Genomic DNA, 24,054 nt, shown 5'->3' with positions numbered 1-24,054 from the left:
AAGCCCAAATGAGGATCAAAAGGTAATGTCTATAATTAATCAAATAATATTAATATTTAAAAAAAAATGATGATGCTAAAAGAGACAGAGAGGATTCCCCTGTCCCCACAAAACACATGCACACACACAACTCATCGGTGGCCATTGGAAGTAGCTAGTGTCCCAACTCCTTACACTGAACCCTGGTAATTAAGGGAAAGAACTGAGCATTTATTCTTGTTTGCATGTACAAACTATATATATTTAAGGTAACCTTGTGGCCCAGTGATTAAGAGTTTAGCTGCTAACCAAAAGGTCAGCAGTTAGAATCCACCAGCTGCTCCTTAGAAACCCTATGGGGCAGTTCTACTCTGTCCTATGTGGTCACTAGGAGTTGGGATTCGACTCGATGGCAATGAGTTTGTGTTTTGTTTTGCTTTACCTAGTGCATTAAAGAAAGTGTTTTTTTGTTTATGTTTGTTTTGCTCTGGAGCCCTAGTGGCATAGTGGTTAAAGGGCTTGACTGCTAAATTTTGTGCATCCCAAATCAAACCAATGACTGCATGAAGCTGTTTTGAAGAGAGAGAAATTTGATTATGGACCAGGTTTCGATTATACAAAGAAAAAGAAGTGCTATAGGTGTGTTGTAGCATTGTGTTTATATAAGAAAACGTTCTTAGTTTTTAGAGACACATACTGAAGTCTTTAGAGGTTAAATGTCATGATATCTGGGAATGACTATAGAATATTTCATCAAAAAAACACATAAAGCAATATGGCAAAATATTAATATTTCTCCAGTATAGGTGATGGGTTCATTATACTATTCTCTCTACTGTTATTTATGCTTGAACATTTTCATAATAAAAAATTAAAATGCAAATAGTTGTTCATAAGTTTATAAAAACATATTTGCTAACATTAATAATCCAAAAAAATACAATGACACAGGGAAATATCAGTACTTATGTATTCACAAACCCTATCACTCTCAGCCACCCTGTCTTCCCAACCTTCTTTCTTCTCTTCCCCATCCTCTGAGGATAAGCTGTCTACCCACACCCTGAACCTGATGAAAGGCAAACCTTCCTGAGGTTGGCAGGAACAAGAAAGGCCCACTGGACAAAGCCCTTCCCATGCAGGGGCAGAAAATGGGTGCAATGTTCCCCCTTGAGGATTTCTCTTTTCAAGGTCTCTGTTATGGATTGAACTGTATCCCCTGAAAATATGAGTTATAAACCCTAACCCCTATATCTGTGGTTATAATCCCATTTGGGAATGAGTTGTTTTTGTTATGTTAATGAGACAGGATTAGTGTAGGGTGTATCTTCAATCAATCTCTTTTGAGAAATAGAAGAGATAAACAAGTACGAGAGAGAAGAGATGGGGGGAAGGGAGAGGCCAAGCTACATGAAGATCAGGCAGGAACAGAAGCTCAAAGAGACAAAGACCTTCCTCCAGAGCCGACAGAGAAAGAAAGGCTTCCCCTAGAGCTGGCACCCTGAATTTGGACTTCTAGCCTCCTAAACTGTGAGAAAATAAACTTCTGTTTGCTAAAGCCACCTGGAAACCCTGGTGGCGTACTGGTTAAGGGCTACGGCTGCTAACCAAAGGGTCGGCAGTTCAAATCCACCAGGCGCTCCTTGGAAACTTTATGGGGCAGTTCTACTCTGTCCTATGGGGTCGCTATGAGTCGGAATTGACTTGAGGGCACTGGGTTTGGTTTCTCTTTTTTTTTGTAATGCCACCCACTTGTGGTATTTCTGTTATAGCAGCACGAGATAACTAAGGCAGTCTCTTATAAAAATTTAAAAGGGTAAGACTTATAAAAGGAGTTGGGAAAGAGGATTTTAAGAAATATTAGTATTCACAACCAAGGAATTTCACCTTTGTCATTCTTTAAGTGGCTTTAATTATTATTTAAATTACTTTGCAATTATTTTTCATTTTTTTCTGCTCTGAATATGATACCATTCTTGGACTTGTCACAAAACTGCCCAGATTTACATGGGTTACAGCAAATTTTAGGAGCCCTAGTGTTGCAGGGGTTAAGAGCTCTGCTGCTGATCAAAAGTTCGAATCCACAGCTGCTCCTTGACAACCCTATGGGCCAGTTCTACTCTGTCCTATAGGGTTGCTATGAGTCAGAATTGACTTGATGGCAACTGGTTTTGTACAGCAAATTTAAATGATAAAATGTCAATTTTTAACCCATTAATAATAACAAACATTAAACACTATGAAAAGCCCAATGGGGAGGAGTGTGGTTGGTTCAGGTACTCTTCTCAGACGCATGTCCAGGACGTTAGCAAGTTGTATCAAGACCCAGGAAAAGGCACCAATATCCTTTGTTTCAATAATTTGTAGGAGTAAATTCCTATGAAATATCATACATATGCTGAACGGTTTGTGTACAGAATGTTATTTACATTGATAAAAAATTAGAAACTCTAAATGTTCAATAATGAGGACATGAAAATATTGTATATTCTGTACATATGATTTAAGATTATACTTCCATTTAAACCATGTGATCAGAAGACTATTTAAAAACAAGAGAAAGTGGTCACACTATAACGCAGTCATCTTACTTTGTTATACATAAACCTACCAAAAAAAAAAAAAAAAAACCCTGTTGCCATCAAGTTGATTCTACTCATAGCAACTCTACAGAACAGAGCAGAACTGCCCCATAGAATTTCCAATGAGCGGCTGGTGGATTTGAATTGCCGACCTTTTGAGCTGTTAGCCTATAAAACACATATAAAGACTCTTTAAAAATACTAAAAGTAAACACATCAGACTATTAATCAGGATGTATTATCATGATGTGTTAAAAATACATCAGGGTATTTCCTGATTGAAGAATTTCAGATGATTCCATTTTTTTTATACTTTTCATTATTTACACATTTTCTAAAATGGACACATTCTATTGTATATTCAGGAGAAGGAAGTTATTGTCTTTAAACAAGCTTGATCCCAGTCAGATGCTTTGTCTACCACACCACAGTGGGCGTTCTTTTCACATGGTAACCAGAAAACTGGTGCTCATCAAACCATGTCCCAAGTATTTTACTTCTATCTTCTCATTTAATTCTTAGAACTCTGTGACAGAAGTACTGTTTGCTCTGTTTTACAGGTGAAGAAACTGAGGATCAAATATATAAAAAATGTCAACTGAAGGTCACACGGTTAACCAGTAGTTTGAACCTATGACATTGCTGATATTTGCCCGTTTTTAACCGATAGAAAGGTGATGTCACACGGCTCAACTTGGTAGCAGTCAGGATTCAAGCCTGATCCCTCTGTCTGTGCCCTGCCGGGTGTCTGCTCTTAGCTTGGCTCCCTTACTTCTCTGTCCATCTCCCACACTCCAAGAACCCGCTCCAGCACAGCCATGCTCACTGGCCTGATCTTACTGTAAGGGGATGTGGTATTTGCAAGGAGCCCCGTGATGACCATCCCTGTACAATGCGGCTTCCAGACGGACACAACCTTGCCCTGGAGTACTGTGATATGCTTGTTTGTCTCTGCTGCCACAGCCTGAGGGAGGTGCCCTTGAGACTCAAAGAGGCCGAGCAATTGACCTCTTAGGGTTAGAATGCCACAAAAAACATTTTAGGAAATGCAGCCAAGTCACAGATTTTAATTCCAATTTGTCATTTGATCAACTTTGTGCTGAAAAGAAAAATTTGCTTTAAATCAAAGGCCTCAAGAAACTAAAGAAATAAATTGAAACACTATCCTTAACCTTAAACCCATAGTTTGAAAACCCAGACCTGAGTTTCCAAGGACCAGAATGTCGTTTGCCACTATAGCAGGTGCTCAGAAAGTAACTTATCATTTCTTTTTATTTTGTTGTCCTATATATTCGTTTCTTCCTCCTGAAACTTGATCACTGCAGGATTAAAAAAAAAAAAAAGCCCTCCTTAAAGCAAGCTGTGCTGGATACCAGTACAATATGGGCAAATGAAGGCTTATTCACACGTCTGAAGTAAGGCTTTCCCTTCCGCCGCAGGTAGGGCGGACGTGTCTCCCGTGCCCAGAAGCCCTTCGTGGGCATGCCTTTATACAAAAAATGCAGCAGGATAAACCCGACAAAGCATCGCTTCACGCCCTAAAGCTCTCATCATTCCTGCCACTGGGTTCAACTCAGAGGCAATGCCGAACGAAACTGTTATACCTACCTGGAGCTTCATGGGCCCCATGTTCTTCACTGGCGGGGGCTGGCAGGGTGTGTGCACAATGAAAACCTGCTTTCTCAGCAAGGCGGAGCTGACATTATTAAAGGCAAGGACCTCCACTGTAAATGCTCCTTCCCTAGAAGGAGAGATGCATAGAAATGAAGAGACTGTATCTTAGTTTTCGTTGATCTCACATAACCATCCTAGAGCTGCATAACTGCAGTAATTGATGGCAGGTCAGCTCCATGAATAAGACCAGATGGCCAAAGGTCTTGAGGCAGATTTCCGCATAGGCCATTTCAGGTCCTACTAACAGACGGGCTGCCCACCCAGCGTGGGTCAGGACAGGGGCTGAACTTCCACACTGCTGTTGCATGTTCTATAAGAAAAATAATCCATGTGAGAATGAATTTCTTCCCTCTGAGCAGACAGCTCTAAACACCACTGCATGTGCAGCCACCCAAGCTCCCACAGGCTCCCACAGAGCTCCACGGTGGGAGGCCGACGTCTGCCGGATGCAGCACGTGGGGGTTACACAGAGGGATCATACCGAACATGGGCCATGAAGTCCAGGCTGGAATGTGCCAAGTGGACACCGGTGCCAAGTGTGTGCCAGAAACAAAAGCAGCATGGGGGCCGAGAGGATCAGAGAGGTAGGAGAGAGGCCAGAAGGCCAGCAGGGAAGGGCCACAGGGCCTATACCATGGACTCCATCCTAAGGAGTTGTGGTTTGTCCTGAGCTATTTGTTGCTGGCTTGGGTTTGATACGTGGTCTTTGGCCTTGCTATGTTCTGAAGCCCTTCTGGTAGGCTGCCTAGGAGCCCAGCGGCCCTGAGCCTGCCTGGGAGCTCCACCTGACCCTGACCCAGGGGCTCCTGTCCAGGGTCCCAGGCAGACTGTAAAGCCATTACTGCCCTGGTTCAGGAAGCGGGGTATTGCCCCCCCAGACTGGCCCTTTTCCCTAAGGCCGATGTCCTCCCCTTGGGTAGGACCAGTTCAAGGTTTGGAGACGCTGGGGGAGGGGAGGATCAGAAGAGGTGGGCTGGGAATAGAGTGTCTTCAGTGGAGGGGCCGTGGGCAAACACTAAAATACAGCCTTGCGTGGATGCAGAGGCTGGAGCCAAAACATACATCCAGACAGTCCATGTGAAGAACAAGGCACAGATACAAAGAGAGGCCAGGGAGCGAGACCAGGGTGGCTGGAGAGGAGGGTGTGAAGCGGTTCCTGAGACTGTAGTGAGTGGAAGGTTCTATGCCTTCACTTAGGCTTCTAAAACAGAAGACAAAAGCACGTGCTGTCGAGTCAATTCTGACTCCTGGCCACTCCATGTGCGTCAGAGTAGAACTCTGCTCCACAGGGTTTTTAATGACTGATCTTTCAGAAGCAGATCACCAGGCCTTTCTTTGGAGCCATCTCTGGGTGGATTCAAACTGCCACACTTTTTGCTTAGTAGCTGAGTGCTTAACCATGTGTGCCACCCAGGCTTCCACACACTCCTAAGGGACATCTCTGTGTGCAAGTCAGGCCCATACAAAAGGGGTATCGTTGTGACCAGCTTCCTCTATTAGCAAAGAAACAATCCCTGGTGTTAACATTTGAGGAAGAGGGGCTGAGATCTGGCACCAGACCCACATTTGGGGAAAATAAGCAAGAGGCAGGCGACACCTGAGTATGTCCCTTTATCAGTATTATCTCACTGCTGCTTTACAGAAGCCTGTCAAGGGGAAATTCCTATCCCCGTTTTACAGATTAAATAACTGAGGAGAAGAGAAGCTCAAGTTTACCCAGGTAAAATTTGACACAGCCAACCTTTGAGTGACAACCTGACCCTAAAGCCCTTTCAGTGCACCAGACTGGGGCACTGGCCACCTGCAAGAGGGGCTGGGTCCTAAGGGGCAAATCCCAGGCAGCCATGGAAGACCTGGCCAAAATGTAGGTCACAGTCAGGAATGGAGGTTCCCATCAACTGAGAGGCGTCCAGTCCAAGGAGGCCTTGAACTCCAGGAAGGTGTCCATGGTCCAATTCCATACTCATAATGGTCTTATATCACTCAGCTCTGGAGAAGGGCTCCTAATTCAGAGCAAAAAGTGCATCAAAGCAAGACTGAGGGACTTCTGGGTAGAGCTCTTGTCATTGGGACTGTTGGGACACTCAGATGAATTCATCAGCAGAAGGGGAAATAAGTGTCCAATCCCAGCAGCTAAGAAAAAGCTGAAACTCTCAGGGAAACCTGGGCCTGGGGACCATTGCTGTGAGTCCTAAGTCCAGGCAGAGATCCCTAAGGGGTCTGGCCTCTAGACCTTGGGTCCAAGTCATGATATGGGCCTGAGGACTGGACAGAGGGTGGGATGACGGCAGGTAGGTTCAGATGTGAGGCACAGGGAGAAGACAGGGAGAGGCCAAATTCTCTCCCAAGCTTGAGTGAGGTGAGGCAATCCTGGGGTTTCCACCTGTGGTTTTCCATGGGCAAATCTACCTCCCCAAGGAACCAGAAAGTTTATTTTGGACAAAGGCACTCATACTTCTTTTTTCTATCTCCATAAACTTTACTCAAGGAAAACAGTGGTTGCTCAAAAAAACCAAAACCAAGCCCGTTGCTGTCGAGTTGATTCTGACTCATAGGGACCCTACAGGACAGAGAACTGCCCCATAGGGTTTCCAAGGAGTGGCTGGTAGTTTTGAACTGTCGAGCTTTTGGTTAGCAGCTGTAGCATGCCTTAGCTTTTAACTACTGAGCCACCAGAGCCCCAGTGGTTGCTCAGTCAATGCCAAATTCAAGGATAGCATCCAAATTCTTCAGTATGGTACTGAAGCACTTTACTAGTTGTCCCCAAGTACCTTCTACTTTTATGCCCACTTCACCTCAACCCTTTCTTCTATATATATCACACCAGTCCCTCCAAACTTCTCTCATTTCCTGAACATGCCCCCCATTGGCACCTTTCCTTGTGCCTTCCTGTAGGCTGTCACTGTTTGGAATCCCCTCCCCCACTTTTCCCTTTGCAAATTCCTACTCAGGAGTTAATCTTCAGTTCATATGCAAATATCCCTGTGAGCTCTCTTCAGTTTTACAAAGAATGAGTGTTCCCACAATACCTTGTACTTCTTGCTTAGGACTCAACTCGCTCTTCTGAAAGTACCTGCTCATCTCTTTGTCTTTCCCTGGACTCTGAGCTCCTCAAGGACAATAACTGGATTTTATTTGTCTCTGGTAAATATCTGTCAGCTATACCGGCTGAAAGGCAAGTCAATTTCTGGAGAGCCTGAGTTCTGATGACTCGAAAAGTCAATCCCAGCCGCTGCTGCAGAAAGCTCTTTACTTGTGCCTAGAGTGCCTTACCTGCTGTAGACATGAGTGTTGGTGCTGTTTCCCAGACTGACAGTGCCGTCCCCAAAGTTCCACAGGTAAGCAACATCCGTGCCAAAGTTAATCCTGCACTCAAAGGTCACACTGGTGTTTAGCAGAGCAGACGAGGTGGACAAGAGACGATTGGCAACAATTTTCTTCTGGACAGTGATGGGGTGGGGCTCAGAGACCACACTAGTGATCCCATTGGAAGCCTTGACCACCACGTGGTACCTGTGGGATGAGGCCCCCAGAGGCCAGAAAAGTCAGATGGCAAGAGAGAAACAAGGTCAGTTAGAAAGAATCTCTATATTACTTCAAAGAGAAAGGCAGGGGAATTCCAGCATTTAACTTGCAGGAATTACCACAGCACCTAATGATTTTCATCTTATCAGGGAGAAGGAAAAGTAAAAATTTTTGAACATCCTTCTTCGTTTTTTAATTCACATCTCAAAGCGAGTGGGGGAGGCATCATTATGCTTTTTTCAGTTGAGGAATTTTCTCAGGTCACTTTGCTGGCTAAGATGGGATTTGAACTCAGGTTTTTCTGGTTTCAAAGCCCACACCTTCTCACCCAATTCAGGCTGAAGAAAAGGGAGTCAGTCCCTCAACACTATAAATCTACATTTGAGTTCAGTTCCCTGAGGTGCTTAGTGGCTCATTACGATACAATTAAATTGTCCTTAAGAATATTTGAATGGTAGCACAATAGCCCTCAGACTGAGTAAAGCCTGCGTTATTCCCAGCCACACATCACTATGACTGTGTTCACCAACCGCTGGGGGATGCCAAGTCTCTTTTTAATGCTTCTTGAAGTTGTCCTCACTAGTGGGTCTTCTCCAAAATGCCACTCAAACTCCAGGGGACTCATTTCCTTGGTAACAGCTACAAAAGTGATGTCCGCGTCTGTGGCAAACACAGTTCCATTTGTGTAGACAGAAACAGCTATGAAGAAAGAGAGGAACAGCTACTTCAGAACAGAGGGCTAGAACTCAGGCAGCAGAGGTTGGAACCTCTACTTTCCCGTTCAGTCATGGCTATGAGAGATGGATAATGAACCTCTGAATGTGGATGCAAGGTTGTGGGGGCAGACATGCAGCCATAGGGACCTGAGAAGCAATTATGAACTGAGCTTAAAGGTCATCAGAGTAATAGCTCAGAAAGCTATATGGCCAACTCCTTTTGGAATTTTCCTCAAAGGTATGGTATGGGGAGCTGGCAAGTGACTCTGCTTGATATTCTACCCTTTCCTACCTTTAGACTGAAGCCTTCATGCCTATGTGTTCTAGTACAGCTCTAGAACAAAGGTAGGTCAATAAAGAGACTATTCAAGGGCAAATGAGAGTCTCAGGGAGAGCTGATAACAGGACATAGTGCTGTCTGTGGCTGTCATAATCTCAACTGATGGTACAAAAGAGAATTTGTTAAATCTGGAATTAGAACAAAAACATACGCTGCATCTTATACCAAACAATCACACTGGGCCAGGCTTGGCTCTCACCCACTTGGCTTTGAGAAGTGGACACATTACACGAGGAAGTGAATGGGAAATGATACATAACAACAGTACCTAAAATGAGAAAAAAAGAAAAAGAGGGGTAAGAGAAAAACAGCCTTAGAACTAATTCACTTGTCTCAAGGAACACACAGTCAATGTTTAACATTTTTTTACTTCTTTTCATTGAATTCCAATGCATTTCAAAACTCAAAGCATGTGTTTTGAAACAAACTTGGGAAAACATTAACTTCTCTCAGAAGTTCTCCTCTCACAGAATTTCTCTCATTAAAATTTTCTTTAAGTGTCTTCTCCACCTTTCTTGAGAATTTTCTACATAGTAGTAAATACGTTAACTACTTGGAAATAGGTTAATTAATTTGCTAGATGGTCTTGTTTTAAAAGTATTTCTCTAATGTGCGTGCCAAGTAGTCTTCTGCCTCACAGGGGTTCTTAAAATGGGTCCAAGAATAAGCCTCAGGCTTTTAAGCCCTCAAATTTTATGCAAAATTTTACACACACAAATACATTAAAAAAAAAAAAAAAATTGCCATCGTGTCAATTCCAACTCAAAGAGACCTTATAGGACAGAGTAGAACTGCCCCATAGGGTTTCCAAGGAGCGCCTGGTAGATTCGAACTGCTGACCTTTTGGTTAGCAGCTGACATGTACATATAGACAGAGAGGGGAAATAACAAACATTTTCTCTGATTCTAAAAGAGGACTATGATGTCTTAGAAGATTAAAAACAACTTATCTGTCATAAAAAGATATTTAAAAAGTTTATATTGTTTTTGTTCTGCATGGTTTTTCTCTTTATAAGAAGAAAATATTTATTTATAATAGTAATAAAGTGTCCTTCATCAATCCATTAGAATTTATGAAAAATAAATATCCCATGAATAAGAGTGACATTATCTTATTAGCCATGCCTAAAACTTAATTCTGACCACAGTCCCATAGTCAACAACCTTGAGGAACGTGCAAGTAATGGATTTGCACAAGATTATCACTTAGTGATCTGTGGAGCTGGATTAAAACCCAGACCTCCTGATTATAAATCCTGGTATGCAACAGGCTAGGGACATATAAGGATTGTGCTTTTATAGTGGGTGGACAAGCTGCTTATTTATTAAAAATTTAGACAAGTAAATATAAATGACCAGTTAGGTGGCTAGGGTGTGCCAATCGATAGGTAATAAAACAACAAACACATATCTTACAGCTTCTTGGACAGAGAGTTTCTCAACAAACTAATTACACTGAATTATATGGAAAATACACAGTCAAGGTGTAGAACAAGTTATAAGCATGAGTTCATCTTGATGCCTCTTCCATTTGCTTCTATTTCAGACCTCTGTCCTATTTCTGGGAAATGTAAAATCCTAATTCCAGTCACTTAGGCTGAACACTTTGGAATTATCTTTGGCTCCCGTACTTGTTGGGTTATAAAGCGTTGACTTTTATCTCCATAACGTTGCTGATATTTGGCTAGAATACCCCATTCTCACCCTCACTGGCCTTTAAGCTTGGGCTTCTCTTCTATAAAAATTGGGATGAAAAGAGCACCTTCTCACAGGGCTGTTGTGATAATAAAGGGAGGTAACGTGGGTAAAGCGGAGTGCCTGCCCACTGTGGTGCCCGGTGAATTCCGGTGGCTGTTCCTTCTCGTCTCTGTGCTTTTGCTTATTGCATGCTGTCTGCTCGAAATGCTCCTCCCACATCCATTTCTTCATGTCTAAACCCCCTCTTCAAGGCCTATGTCATACGTGAACTCCTACATCAAACATTCTTTATCTCCCCAGTTAATGTAATTCTCCCCTTTTCCTGAAGTCTCCCAGGCCCTTAGCAATATCCTTCTTAAGGCACTTTTATGCTCTAGCTCATATTTTTTGTATGCATATATTAATTCTTTCAGTAGATTATAAATTCCTTGAAACTAGGACCTTGTATGACTTCTGCGTGTCCCCAGACCACAGTATTCTGCAATAAGTGTTTTCTGAAGGCAAGAAGAGAACATGATGAATGATGTGTCTGAACTTGGAACTGTTATAATTTGAACAATATAATTGAAGCAGACAGAGAGTTGTAATTCACTTATTGCTGTGGTCAGGCTGCTTGGACTCCAGACGCAGGTCTTACTTTTCTGATCTATGTGGGAACGAGCAAAGATAAGAACTTCACCCTCATGCACGCTGCTGGAATTCATGAACACAGACACAACCTCATGACCAATCTCCACATAGTAAGGTTCAAGTTCCACTTCAGTTCCAGAAAACTCATTATAAATAACTGCCTTGAGCATACAGACACCTTCTGGAAAAAAGAATGTCCACTTAGTAAAAATTTTTTTTTTATTAACTTTTATTGAGCTTCAAGTGAACGTTTACAAATCAAGTCAGTATGTCACATATAAGTTTATATACATCTTACTCCTTACTCCCACTTGCTCTCCCCCTAATGAGTCAGCCCTTCCAGTCTCTCCTTTCGTGACAATTTTGCCAGCTTCCAACTCTCTCTATCCTCCCATCCCCTTCCAGACAGGAGATGCCAACACAGTCTCAAGAATCCACCTGATATAATTAGCTCACTCTTCTTCACCATCTCTCTCCTACCCACTGTCCAGTCCCTTTCATGTCTGATGAGTTGTCTTTGGGAATGGTTCCTATCCTGTGCCAACAGAAGGTTTGGGGACCATGCCCGCCAGGATTCCTCTAGTCATAGTCAGGCCATTAAGTATGGTATTTTTATGAGAATTTGGGGTCTGCATCCCACTGATCTCCTTCTCCCTCAGGGGTTCTCTATTGTGCTCCCTGTCAGGGCAGTCATCGATTGTGGCCGGGCACCAACTAGTTCTTCTGGTCTCAGGATAATGTAGGTCTCTGGTTCATGTGGCCCTTTCTGTCTCTTGGGCTCTTAGTTGTCATGTGACCTTGGTGTTCTTCACTCTCCTTTGCTCCAGGTGGGTTCACTTAGTAAATTTTTAAAAGAAGACATAGCATTTAACATTTGGCTATGTTGGGGTTATGAGTGGTTATAGTGGGATGACTAATGGGGAACTGATACAACAAAGGATTTTTCTAACCCCTTGTAGTAGGGTCAGCCTCATGAGCATGCAACCTGCACAGCTGCACAGGGCCTCGCACTCAGAAAAGCTGACACTTGGTTCAATGCTCTGATGTACCATCTTGAAACTTTTAGTAATTGTTAACACGGGGCCCTGCGTTTTCATTTTGTGCCCTGAAAATTATGTACCCTAACCTGTGTAGTAGGAAATAGTCACAAGGATGAAAACAGATGTTGACCATACCACATCTAGGCAAAAAATACTGAAATAAAGTCAAACATATCAAAGAACTGTTGTGCTATATGAAAAAAAAAAAATTCTTCCCCTGCTTCCATACCCTTATAATATGGCTATATATGACTTGGCAGCTTGTCCGAGTAGGTGGTGAGTGTATTTCCTCACCCCTTTAATCTGTGCTAGTCTTATGGTCACTGGATTTAATAAGTGCTTGGACTTGCCCTCTTTTGGTGCTCTTGGTCCCCTGTCATTACTGCCATGGGAATAAGCCCAGGCCATCCTACTGAAAGATGAGAGACAAATGACTGAGTTGCCCCCACCACCCCTGCCAATAGCCAGCTCGCCTCCACTATGCCACTACTCCACCAGGGTTTCCATTAAAGCTATAAAAAAAAGAAAAAAAAAAAAAACTGTTGCCATTAAGTCGATTCTGACTCATAGTGACCCTATAGGACAGGGTAGAGCTGCCCCCATAGAGTTTCCACAGAGTGCCTGGTAGATTTGAACTGCCGACCTTTTGGTTAGCAGCCATAGCTCTTAACCGCTGTGCCACCAGGTTTTTTTTTTTTCTAAAGCTTTATATAGATGCTTAAAATTAATAGAGGACATTCTAATTTGAACATGGAGATGCAGACAGCATTCCACTAAATCTTCTGGGAATTAATCCCAAAACAACAAGGAAAACTGTGACTAAAAATATGAACTTTTTTTTTCTTTTCTTAACTTTTTGGTGAAACCAAAAGAATCCAAAATAGATTCAAGAGATGCTAATGCAATAGAAATCCAGCATGGAAGAGTGGGAACCTACTAGAGGAAGAGAGGATGCCCTGGAGTGAGAGCTCAGTGCCAAGAGGACTCAGCACTTTTTTTAAAATTACACTTTTTGAAAAAAGAGACATCCATGAGTGTAAAAAATGTATCCCTTGTTTGCCACAGTGGGAATGCAGATGCACTAGCTGGGAGCAAGAGTCCCTCTGGACTTGGTTCAGTTCTGAGAGACAGAGGAGGGAGGGTTAATTGAAGAATCACATACAAAAACCATATTTGTGAGAAGCACTCTGCTTCTGTGGCAGTAGGGGAGAAAAGAGCCTCCATTGCAGAGAGAACTCTGACTGCCTGATTTCGTTAGCTAGAGAAAAGAAAAGGTTATGTAAATTCCTGTTTTGTTAAAAAAAAAAAAAGTCTCAATTAGTCTGTAATACAGTCTTGGAGACACACATGCACACATATTCTGCAAACAACTAGTCCAGGAAAAAGGACAATTCTTTCAAATTATGAGTAATACTATGAAGAAATAGAGAAAGAAGGAAGGAAGGAAAGAAAAAAGGGAAGGAGGGAGTGAGGGAGGGAGAAAAGAAAAAGAGAAATTATTCAGAATACATAAGGTACTACAAGAGTTAAGGCTGGAACTTCAGTCAATACTTAGAACAAATTAAGATCATTTACCTAAAAAATACTGTGCAGGAGAAAATAAAAGGATTTAATAACTTAAGTAATCAGTAGCTTCTATGATGCAAGACCATTGAGCAGAAATGCAAGAATCAGGGCCACATTTCAATGATTATAATGAAGAATAGAAACTGCAGAACACAAAAGAGGGAATACAGTGGAAAAAATGAGACATGCAAGCCAGATGAAACAAAAAATAAAAGAAGAACATAAAAGGATTAGAGAGGATAAAGAAGATCTAACATGTGTATGAGCAGGTTGAAATATTGGAACAGAAAAACACCTAAAGATATAATTCAAGATATATTTTCTGAAACAAATGAAAATGAAACACATGTGTGTCACAGAAAGTTGACCCAGAATGGTCAACACTGACACATATTCTGGTAATGCTCCTGGACTTCAAAAATAAAGAAATGATTCTTTTGGCAACCAGATGAAAACAGCAAGTCGGCTACAAAGGGGGAAAAAAGCCAACTTTGGAATCACTACAACATGAGAATATACAGAGTATATGGAAGGCTACTTAAAACACAGATTGCTGGGCTCTATGCCCAGAGTGTCTAATACAGTAGGCCTAGGGTGGAGCTCTGGTGGCACAAAATGGTTAAGTGCTCAGTTGCTAATTGAAAGGTCGGAGGTTGGAACTCACCAGCCACTCTGCAGGGGAAAGATACGCCTGTCTGCTTTCATAAAAATTTACACCCTTGGAAACCCTATGGGGGCAGCTCTACTCCGTCCTGTAGGGTCACTATGAGTCAGAATCAACTCAGGAATTAACTCAGCAATGGACTCAGTGGCAATGGAAGGGTGGGGTCTGAGAATTTGCATTTCAAATAAATCTCAGGTGATGGTAATGCTGCTGGTCTAAGGACTACATTTAAGAACGACTGTTACATGAGAAGGAGCCCTGGTGGTGTAGTGGTTAAGAGTTTGGCTGCTAACCAAAAGGCTGGCACGCAGTTCAAATCCACCAGCTAAAGTGAAGAAACAACTGAAGTCCTTAAGGGGGAGAAAAGTGTGATCTATGATTTCAGAGTCAGGAAATTGTCATTCAAATATAAAGGAAACAAACAGTTTTCACATGCAGGAACTCAGAAAATATCATTTCCATGTGTCTTCCTAAAAAATCTACTAGAGAACAAACTTAAGCAAACCAAATGGGAAAACTATGACAGAAGGACTAAAGATGAGAATTGAATGTATTTAACTCTAGAACTAGAACTAAAACAAATGTGGAAAAAACAGATGACAGAAAAAAGGTAAATATCCTGACAATGTAGAAACTACATAAAAAAAAAAAAAAAATTGGGAGGGGAAGAGATAAAGAGGTGGGAAGTTGTGGGGTAATGCAGATTACCTTATATGTAATTGCTGAACATGAAAAGGTAACATGTAAATTTAACAGAACAATTCACAAAGGTGTAAGCATATTTGATTTTCCCCAGGTGGTGAAAACAGTTAACATGTTTGGTCACTAACTGAAAGCTTGGAAGTTCGAGTCCACCCAGAGGCTTCTTGTAAGAAAGGCCTGGTGATCTACTTCCAAAAAATTAGCCATTGAAAACTCTATGGTGCACAGTTATACTCTGACTCACATACAGTGTCCGTGAGTCAGAATGGAACCCACGGCAATTGGCTTATAAGCATATTTAAGAATACAAAGGTGAATACTAATACAGACCATTTAAATTACTAAAATTGGGTGATAAAGAAGAGGGATTGTCAAAAGTAGTAGGTAACGAATAACAAAGAAATAGAGGGATAGGGACGTCTAATAGAGTTATAAATAAAAGGGGACAAGTAGAACAAGACTACCACCCTTCCAACTATCACAACACCAACGTAGACAAACACGCAAAAGAAAAACAGGGCTACTCAATGAAAGATATCTTAACGTTTACAAAGAGCACATAATGTAAAACATAACAGAAAGACTGTCAGAGTGGATCACAAAGCAAAGCCAACTTATCTGTGCACAAGAGAAATACCTAAAACATAATGACTCCAAAAAGTGAAAATAATAGGGTGACTAAATTATGCTAGGCCCTTGTGAAGAGATGGGAACCGACCTGGGTGCAGGGTGGCCTCCAAGTACAAAGCAGAACACCTGCACAGAGCAGAATGACTGACAGACAGCATTCAGATGCTTGGGTCCAAGGTGTGGAATCCCCTTGCAGTAAACAATTTGGCCTTTGGTCCTAGTTCCTGAAAGTAGAACCACACCTGAGGCCAAAGAGTGGGGGTTGACCAGACCCAAAGGGACAACCTGGGTGCCCTATGCCAATTAAGCCTTGGGAGGTGTGATGTAATCTATCACGATCACCTGAGGAACCGGATAAAGGCCTTGGGAGGCTCAGTGGAGTTTCCCTGGCTGATAAAAGCAAACATCTACTTTTGAGGGTAAGTGCATAAATGCATCCCCTGAGGACATGCAGCTTTGCGCTGAGACTCCCCTCCGAGACCTTAACCTTTGTGTTTGGATCCTTTTTCCTGCAAGATTAAAGGTAGCCCTTTTCCCTGTAGTTTGTAAGTCATTCCAATGGATTATTGGACTAAGAAACAGAGAAGGGTCCGGTACCTGCTCACCTAGCCACAGGTGAATGGAAATGAGAGAGAAAGGGCTACGAGGACTGACCAGGGAAGAGGAGTTGAGATTTCTGCAGGACCCAGTTGGTGTGTGAAGTGGGATTTATTATCCACTACACATTTGTTGTTCGCAACAAATGATCTCCACTTCCCTAGAGTAGTTTGCACAACTGGTGCTGTGAGGAGTCATTAAGGGACCCTGGCAGTGCACACAGTTTATTAAACGAATTTGGAATGAACAATAAAAAGGAAGGGCAAGGAGATGTCCTAGGTCATCATATGTAGGACAGGACACTAGCTGTGTGCAAGGATCACTCCCACTGAATCCTATGTTATACGATATTCTCTTCACTCTCTTTCCCTCTCTGTTCCCCTCCCTCTGCCCTCCCCCCATCACCCTTTCCCCTTGAGGGTGTGATTATGAGGACCAGAGTTGAGGATGAGCGAAAGGGCTCAGCAGATGGAAGATGCTTCAAAACAAAAAAGTAGAAATACTGCAGAAAATACTCGCCATTGTAATACAAAAAAACTAAAACACAAAAAGGCAGTGATAACTGAAAATTTAAAAACTTCTTAAATAATAATAAATAATTTATATATCCAACTCCAAATGCAAAACAAGAACTAAAACACTTAGCAAAAGCAGGAAAGGAGGAGTAAAGATAAAAGCAGAAATTAACAAACAAGGGGAAAATGTAGAATTAACACAATATAAAGCCTGGTTCTTTAAATAAACTAAGAAAAATCTACTCAACCTAACTAAGGCAAAAAAAAGAATACATAAAGCACAAAACAAGAAATGATAGGAGACATGGATAAACCTTGAAAATATTATGCCAAGTGAAATAAGTCAGAAACAAAAGGATAAATATTATATGATCCCACTTATGTGAAATACCTACAATTGGCAAATGCATAGAGATAAAAGTATATTAGTGGTTACCAGGGTCTAGGGGGAGAGGGAAAGGGGAAGATATTGCTGAAAGGGTACTGAGTTTGTGTTTGGGGTCATGAAAACTTTTGAAGATAGTGGTGATGTTTGTACGACGCGGTGAATGTAATTATGTCCCTGAATTGGACATTTTAAAATGGTCAAAATGGCAAATTTTTTGTTAAATATGTTTTGCTACAATAGAATTTTTAAAATAAATTATAGAAATAACCATAGATAATGATGAAATTGAATAATTATGATGAAATTGAATAATTATAAAAGCCTACTTTGTTCACTTTTATACAAATAAATTTGAAAACCTGGATTAAATGGACAATTTTCTTAGAAAATATAATTTAGGAGGACTGATTACAGGAGAAGTAGAAAATATAAACAGATAAATTCCCACAGAAGAAATAGAGGAAGTTGTCAATAAGCTACCCCCAATTCAATGACAAAAAAAAAAGTACCGGTGCCAAAGCTAAGAAAGGAAATTCTTCAAAATAGAATAGCTTTTCCCATGCTATTTAAACTTAGGACAAAGAAAAATAAACTTTCCACATGACATTGAAACCAAAAATCCAAAACTATTACACAGAATTGTATTACTACAGACCAATCTCATTGTGTATATTACCAATGGAAAAATCAAAAATAAAACATTAGAATACTGAATTCAGCAGCACACTTAAATAATACATCAAAATCAGGTAGACTTTCCCCCACCAGGAATTTAACTATATTTCAATATTAAGTTATTGGTGAATGTAACCCATGACATTCATAGTTCCAAATAAGTTTAAAAAAGAAAAAAACCTGAGATCAGCTCCACACATCCCAATTAACTGGCCTAATAGCACATTTATTGCTTCTTTTCTATCTCCTAGTTTATTGCCTAGTGCCTAGGGTCTCATAAGCTTGCAAGCTGCCATCCAAGGTATAACAATTGGCTTCTACTTGCCTGGACCAACAGAGGAAAAAGGAAAGTCAGGAATAGGAAGAGGAAATGGAATGTGTGGCTCCACGAACAACTACTTCTTTTGCCATGAGACCAGAAGAACTGGATGGTTCCCAGCTACATTACTGAACATTTTGATCAAATATTCTATAGAAGAATCCTGATCAAAATGGGGCAGGAAGGACACAGGACAGAATTTTAGATTCTCATGGAATCCAGACTTTCTAGAGCCATCAAGACTAGATGAACCCCTGAATCAATTGCCCTGAGATAATCTTTAAACCTTAAACGAAAAATATCCCCTGAAGTCTAAACAAATAAGTTTAGCTTAGCCAGTAAAGAATGCCTTCCTTGAGCACTGTGCTCTTCTAAGAACTATCAGTAGGAGATCAAGCTGATAACAGACACTTGAGAGATTAGATAGGAAACTTAAGGGGCAGTGAGTTTATGTTAATGGGGGAGGACAATTTCAGAAAAGAAGGGTGAGAATGGTTGCACAACTTGAAGAATATAATCAATGTCACTGAATTGTACATGTAGAAATTGTTGAATTGATGTATGTTCTCCTGTGTATATTCTCAACAATAACAACAAAATGTAAAATAAATTTTGAAAAATTAGCTCCACAGGTACTGAAAAGGATTTAACAAGTTCAACAACCATTATTGATTTTTTTTTTTTTTTTAATTCTCAATAAAAGAAGAAAACCTCCTTAAAATGATAAATTATATTTGCCTGGAATCCAGTATCAATGTTAACAGGAAAGCACTAGAGTTTTCTGAAAACAAACATGCCCACTATCATCTATCTTACTTGACATTGTTCTAGAAGTACTGGTCAATGTAATTAAACCAGAAAAAGAAACTAGAGGTATAAAACTGGAAAGAAGAGGCTGACATACCATTATTCGTAAGTAACATATTTATATAACTGGAAAACACAAAACAATTGACTTTAAGATAACTATAAACAATATGAGCATTGTTAATATAGGAGGCTACAACATTAACACCAAGTATCAACAGCTTTCCTATATCCCAACAAGAAAAGAACTCTTTTACAACAGTACAAAAGATAAAGATATCTTACGAAAAAATATAAGTTCGATACGATGAAATAGGTGCAAAGAGTTAATGTGCTCAGCTGCTAACCAAAAGGCTGGAGGTTTGAGTTAACCCAGTGTTGCCTTGGAAGAAAGCCTTGGTGATCTCCTTCCCAAAAATCAGCAATTGAAAACCCTATGGAGCACAGCTCTACTCTGACACCCATGGGTTCGCCATGAGTCAGAGTTGATTTAATGGCAACCGGTGGTTGGCTGATTGGAAGAACACAAGGCTTGAAAAACATGAAAAGAGAAAGGCAAAAACAAAAAAAGAAGGAGCAAGAAAGGCATATTCATGGAGGGGGAGACTCTTGAGCATAAAATTTAGCATAAAATAATTTATAAACTTAACACTATCCCAAGAAAAATGCCAATAGGATATTTTTATATTAGTCAGTGTGAGTTTAAAGCTTATGGAAAAATAAGAAATAGAATAATTCTAGAAGATGAATAACAAAGGGAGGTTAGCCAGTTCTTCAAACATAAAGTCTTGTGACAGAGATACATACACCAACAGATCAAATCAATGGAACAAAATAGAAAAGTCTTCAAATTACCCAGATAGCATAGAGGAAATTAGCATATTAATCAATAAATGGTGTTACGACAAATGAGTGGACATCAGAAAAAAAACTAAAATGTAAGCTACACCTCAAACTTTATATGAAAATACATATTAAATATTTATCAGTACAAAATGGAATTATAAAAATACTAGAAGAAATCATGAGAGAATTATTTTATAAGTTTCGATTAAAGAAGGCATTTGTAACGCTGATATAAACTCTAAAACCATAAAAGATTGATAAATTACATTTAATAAAAATTTAAAGTCTCTGCATGGAAAGAAAAAAAACTGTAAGGGAAGGCAGAAGAAAACGATAAACTGAGAAAAAATCTATTTGCAACTTGCTGTTGTTGGTTGCCGTTGCTCAGACTCATGGCAACCTTATAATAAAAAGAAACGTCACCAGGTCATACACCATCTTCATGATCATTTTCAACTTATATTATGCAAAAAGGACTAAGCCTCTTAATTTCTGAGAAAGCACGTGCAAATGGCATTAATTCATTAATCCAATAGAAAACTAGACAAAAGATATGAGGAGAAAATTTAAGTTGCTATCAAACATACAAAAAGATTCTCATCCTCACTAATTAAAGTAGGTTGTATCATATGAAACTGCCCTTTTTCTTGGTTACATATGGCAGGATACTGGCAGTTTCATGTGGTTGAACTTAAGAAAAATTCACAATCAACCTGCAGAAAAATATAATTTTCTCCTATCATATTGATTTCTGCATTGATCATGGGAATATAAACTGCCCTTACTGACAGCAATTTAGCAATAACCATCAAGTTACAAGTGTACACAGCATTTGAGGCAATCACTGCTCCTGGAATGATATATAAAAAAAAAATGATATATACAGGATATTATTTACAGCAATATTATTTGTAATATTGAAAAATTAGAAACAAACTCAATGTCCATCAATTAAAAAATTGGTTAAATAGATTTGATTTTTTTTTTAGTATGCAACTATACAAAAGAACAGGACACTTTTTTAGTATAGTTGTGGAAATATCTCTAAGATATGAATATATAATTGAGTACAACACTGTAAATAGAATGCTTTCATTTGTGTAAAAGATGGAAAAATAGTATTTGTATTTGCTTAAATGTGTGAAGGAGCCCTGGTGGTGCAGTGGCTAAAGAACTTGGCTGCTAACTAAAAGGTCAGCAGTTTGAAATCATCAAGCCACTCCTTGGAAATCCTATGGGGCAGTTCTACCCTGTCCTATAGGGTTGCTATGAGTTGGAATCAACTTGACGGGTTTAAATGTATGAAAAATATAAGAAATGAAAGCAGTAGTTGCCTCTGGGGAAGGGACCTGGGCAGTTAGTGGGAGGAAGACCTTCGACTACACATCTTTCTATAAGGTGGGGGTTTGAACCTTGTGAATGTACCATATTCAAAAAATTAATTTAAAAAAGGAAAAAGAAAGAAGTTAAATCCTGTTTACAATTAGGAAAGCATCTCCCCTCACTCCACCCCCATCATGTCTAGGGATTTAGTAGTTATCTAAGGCAGAATGGTCTGAATGCTGGGAGTCAGTAGAGAGATTTTTTTTTTCTCCTTCTTTTGGTGCAAATGTAAAGAGTTGGAAATTTTACTGCAAGAGTTAGTTTGCAGTTATATAGATAGATGATAGATAGTTAGACAAACAGATAGACAACACATACATAAAATATATATTTTATATAACATATGTGTATATATTTATTTATTTATTTGAGGGGCAATTTAAGGGACTTTCGATTGTAATTTTACTTTAAAATCTTACCTGTGTGTAAGAAGTAACTCCATTGTATTAACTTAGCCTTTTATTTCCTCCTCTCTAAAACAGAGATTGTAATACCTACATCATAGTGGTGGTTTAAGAATTACATAAGATAAAGTATATAAAGAATAGACCACAGCACAAGACATGAAACTGCTCACTGCGTGTTGCTGAGCTATTATTATTAAAGCAAGGAATGTTTTTGTCTTAATGGTTTTCCCCTCCCTCCATTCCCAAGCACTACTCATATGTTCCCGAATTCAGGGTTTTCCTTCCATGTTCTTGATAATGGAGCTATGTGCCATACCTTTCCTGTACTGGTGATAGGCTGTGACTGTGATTTCCTCAGATGTATTTTGGATCTTCATTTGGACTCCTGGGCTGTCTCCAAAATCCGTCACCAGACAAAGAGGCCCTTCAGAAGCCATTTGAACTTTGAACCCCAGATTTGGCGATGCCCAAGTGTCAGTTTCTGGTAACTGTTGGGTGACAGAATTCTCCACAACAGCTGGACCTTGTGTAGCAATGGCCCAAGGAAGACACAGACTGAGGAGGCAGGGCTTCCTGGGCCCAGGTTGGGTCACTGAGAGGCCCTGGGAGTGGTGAGCACCAGGAGAAACATCCGCAGAGCTGTGGGGAGAGGCAGAGTGCTTCAGAGTCTAACAGGGTCACCTCCAGAATCAAATCATATTCCCTCCACCCCAACAGATCACCAGCAGGGAGGCGACCAAGCTGGAGGCTTTCCAACTGAAAAAAAGACCTGTGTGATCTTTTTCAAATTGCTTTGACCAGTGGTTCTCAACAGGGTCCCAGGATCAGTATCATCTGGTCACTTGTTACAGATACAAAGTCTTGGTCCCCACCCAGACCTGCTGGGTCACAGCACCCAGAAGAGTCCAAGGTAAGCTAACATGTTAGAACTAGTCTAGATGCATCCAGAAAGGGAATAATGAAAATATTTTCTCTCATTGCTGAATTAATGGACATTAAAACTTGGGCCTCTCAAAAGTCGCCACCTCATGTTTTCATAAAAATGCTCTATGTCGGGGAGTGGGCCCATCACCTGCAAGTGTGACTCTTCTGCCGTGAATAAGCTGTGGAGGCTTGTGAACAGTCAAGTGTCATGATCATAATTTACTTTTAAAAAGCTATTTCAGGGTGATACATAGGCGTTGGTACCATTAGGTAGCTGCAGCATAAACCAAAGGACAGAAAACAGGAGACTTTCATGACAGTGAAAAGGGCTTCAGTGTCTTAGGACCAATTCACCTGCTCACTCCTCTGGTATAGTGGTTAAGAGTTTGGCTGCTAACCAAAAGGTCAGCAGCTCCAATCCACCAGGTGCTCCTTGGAAACCCTATGGGGCAGTTCTACTCTGTCCTATAGGGTTGTTATGAGTCGGAATTGACTCAACAGCAATGGGTTTGGTTTTTTTTTTTTTTCTCCTCTCAAAGCGTGCTGCACCTGCCACACTAAAAATCAAACAGACAAGCCTTCATTCTGGATATCTGCCTGATTTGAAACAAAAAAGGAATGTAAAGGCAAATAGCTGCAAAAGACAGATTCTGGTACAATGAGGATGCTAAAGTTTCCAGCTGGATTTGGGCATAGCTCCTGACTCAGTCATGAGAAGGGCAATGGCCTTCCCACTTCCCCTACCTTACCTTTTGGGAAAGGCGAGGAAACGTGAAGTTGACCACAGGAGGGATAGCTTGCTGCTGACCTGAACGGGGCCCATTGCCTCAGTCCAGGCCCCCATCTCAACAGTGGTCAATAACACATGGGCCCCAGGAGGGAGCTTCTTGACCACATCCTCTGCAGAGCACAGTGGTCTAATGATGCAATCGGAAATCTCCATTTTCAGGCTGTACGGTGCCCCTGCAGAAGGGTTGCACTGAAATATAAAAAAAAATTTAATAGCGGCTGAGGGCTTACCAAATGGCCTAGTTACTGGCATAAGCTCTTGGCATCAACATGCAAACTCACAGGGAATCTGGGTGACCCTGAGGTCTCAGAGTCATTCTGCAGGCTACACAAATTTTCCCCACCTCATGCAATGAGATGACGTGGGGAAGGAGATAACGCATACTGTTCCTGCTACTCTCCGAGAGAGGGCCACACTGTAGCCAGCCGGAACCAGTGAAAATTTTATCAGGAATTTCTGGAATGATTATTATCAGCAGTTCATATTGCTCCCTTGGTTAAGCAAATGAAAAACTAGCTATTTGATACGGTCAGTTATAAATCAAAGTTGACGGTTTAGAGGTGGTGCTTTTGAGGACATCAAAATATACGTTCCTTTGTTGCAGCGACAAATTTTAGTTATACTTTCGGTCTGCATGAGCAGTGCTGAAAAGGACCA

The 24,054-nt window shown here is 40.7% G+C and overlaps 1 protein-coding gene across 1 annotated transcript in view; it reads right to left on the bottom strand.

Moving 5' to 3' along the window:
• The window catches only part of PKD1L1 (polycystin 1 like 1, transient receptor potential channel interacting), a 193,459-nt gene that overhangs the window by 131,400 nt on the left and 38,005 nt on the right, over nucleotides 1-24,054 (bottom strand). Inside the window, exons 4-9 of the mRNA XM_049893068.1 lie at nucleotides 23,357-23,586; nucleotides 22,000-22,322; nucleotides 8,968-9,084; nucleotides 8,291-8,459; nucleotides 7,509-7,748; nucleotides 4,170-4,302 (exon numbers count right to left, since the gene is read on the bottom strand). Of these exons, the coding sequence (XP_049749025.1) occupies nucleotides 4,170-4,302; nucleotides 7,509-7,748; nucleotides 8,291-8,459; nucleotides 8,968-9,084; nucleotides 22,000-22,322; nucleotides 23,357-23,586 (1,212 nt within the window). The remainder of the gene's footprint in view (nucleotides 1-4,169; nucleotides 4,303-7,508; nucleotides 7,749-8,290; nucleotides 8,460-8,967; nucleotides 9,085-21,999; nucleotides 22,323-23,356; nucleotides 23,587-24,054) is intronic.

The sequence above is a fragment of the Elephas maximus genome, chromosome 8 (assembly GCF_024166365.1).
Source record: "Elephas maximus indicus isolate mEleMax1 chromosome 8, mEleMax1 primary haplotype, whole genome shotgun sequence".
NCBI classification, from domain to species: Eukaryota; Metazoa; Chordata; class Mammalia; order Proboscidea; family Elephantidae; genus Elephas; species Elephas maximus.
Note: the sequence above shows the minus strand (reverse complement) of the source record. Positions and strands in the feature narration are given on the sequence as shown.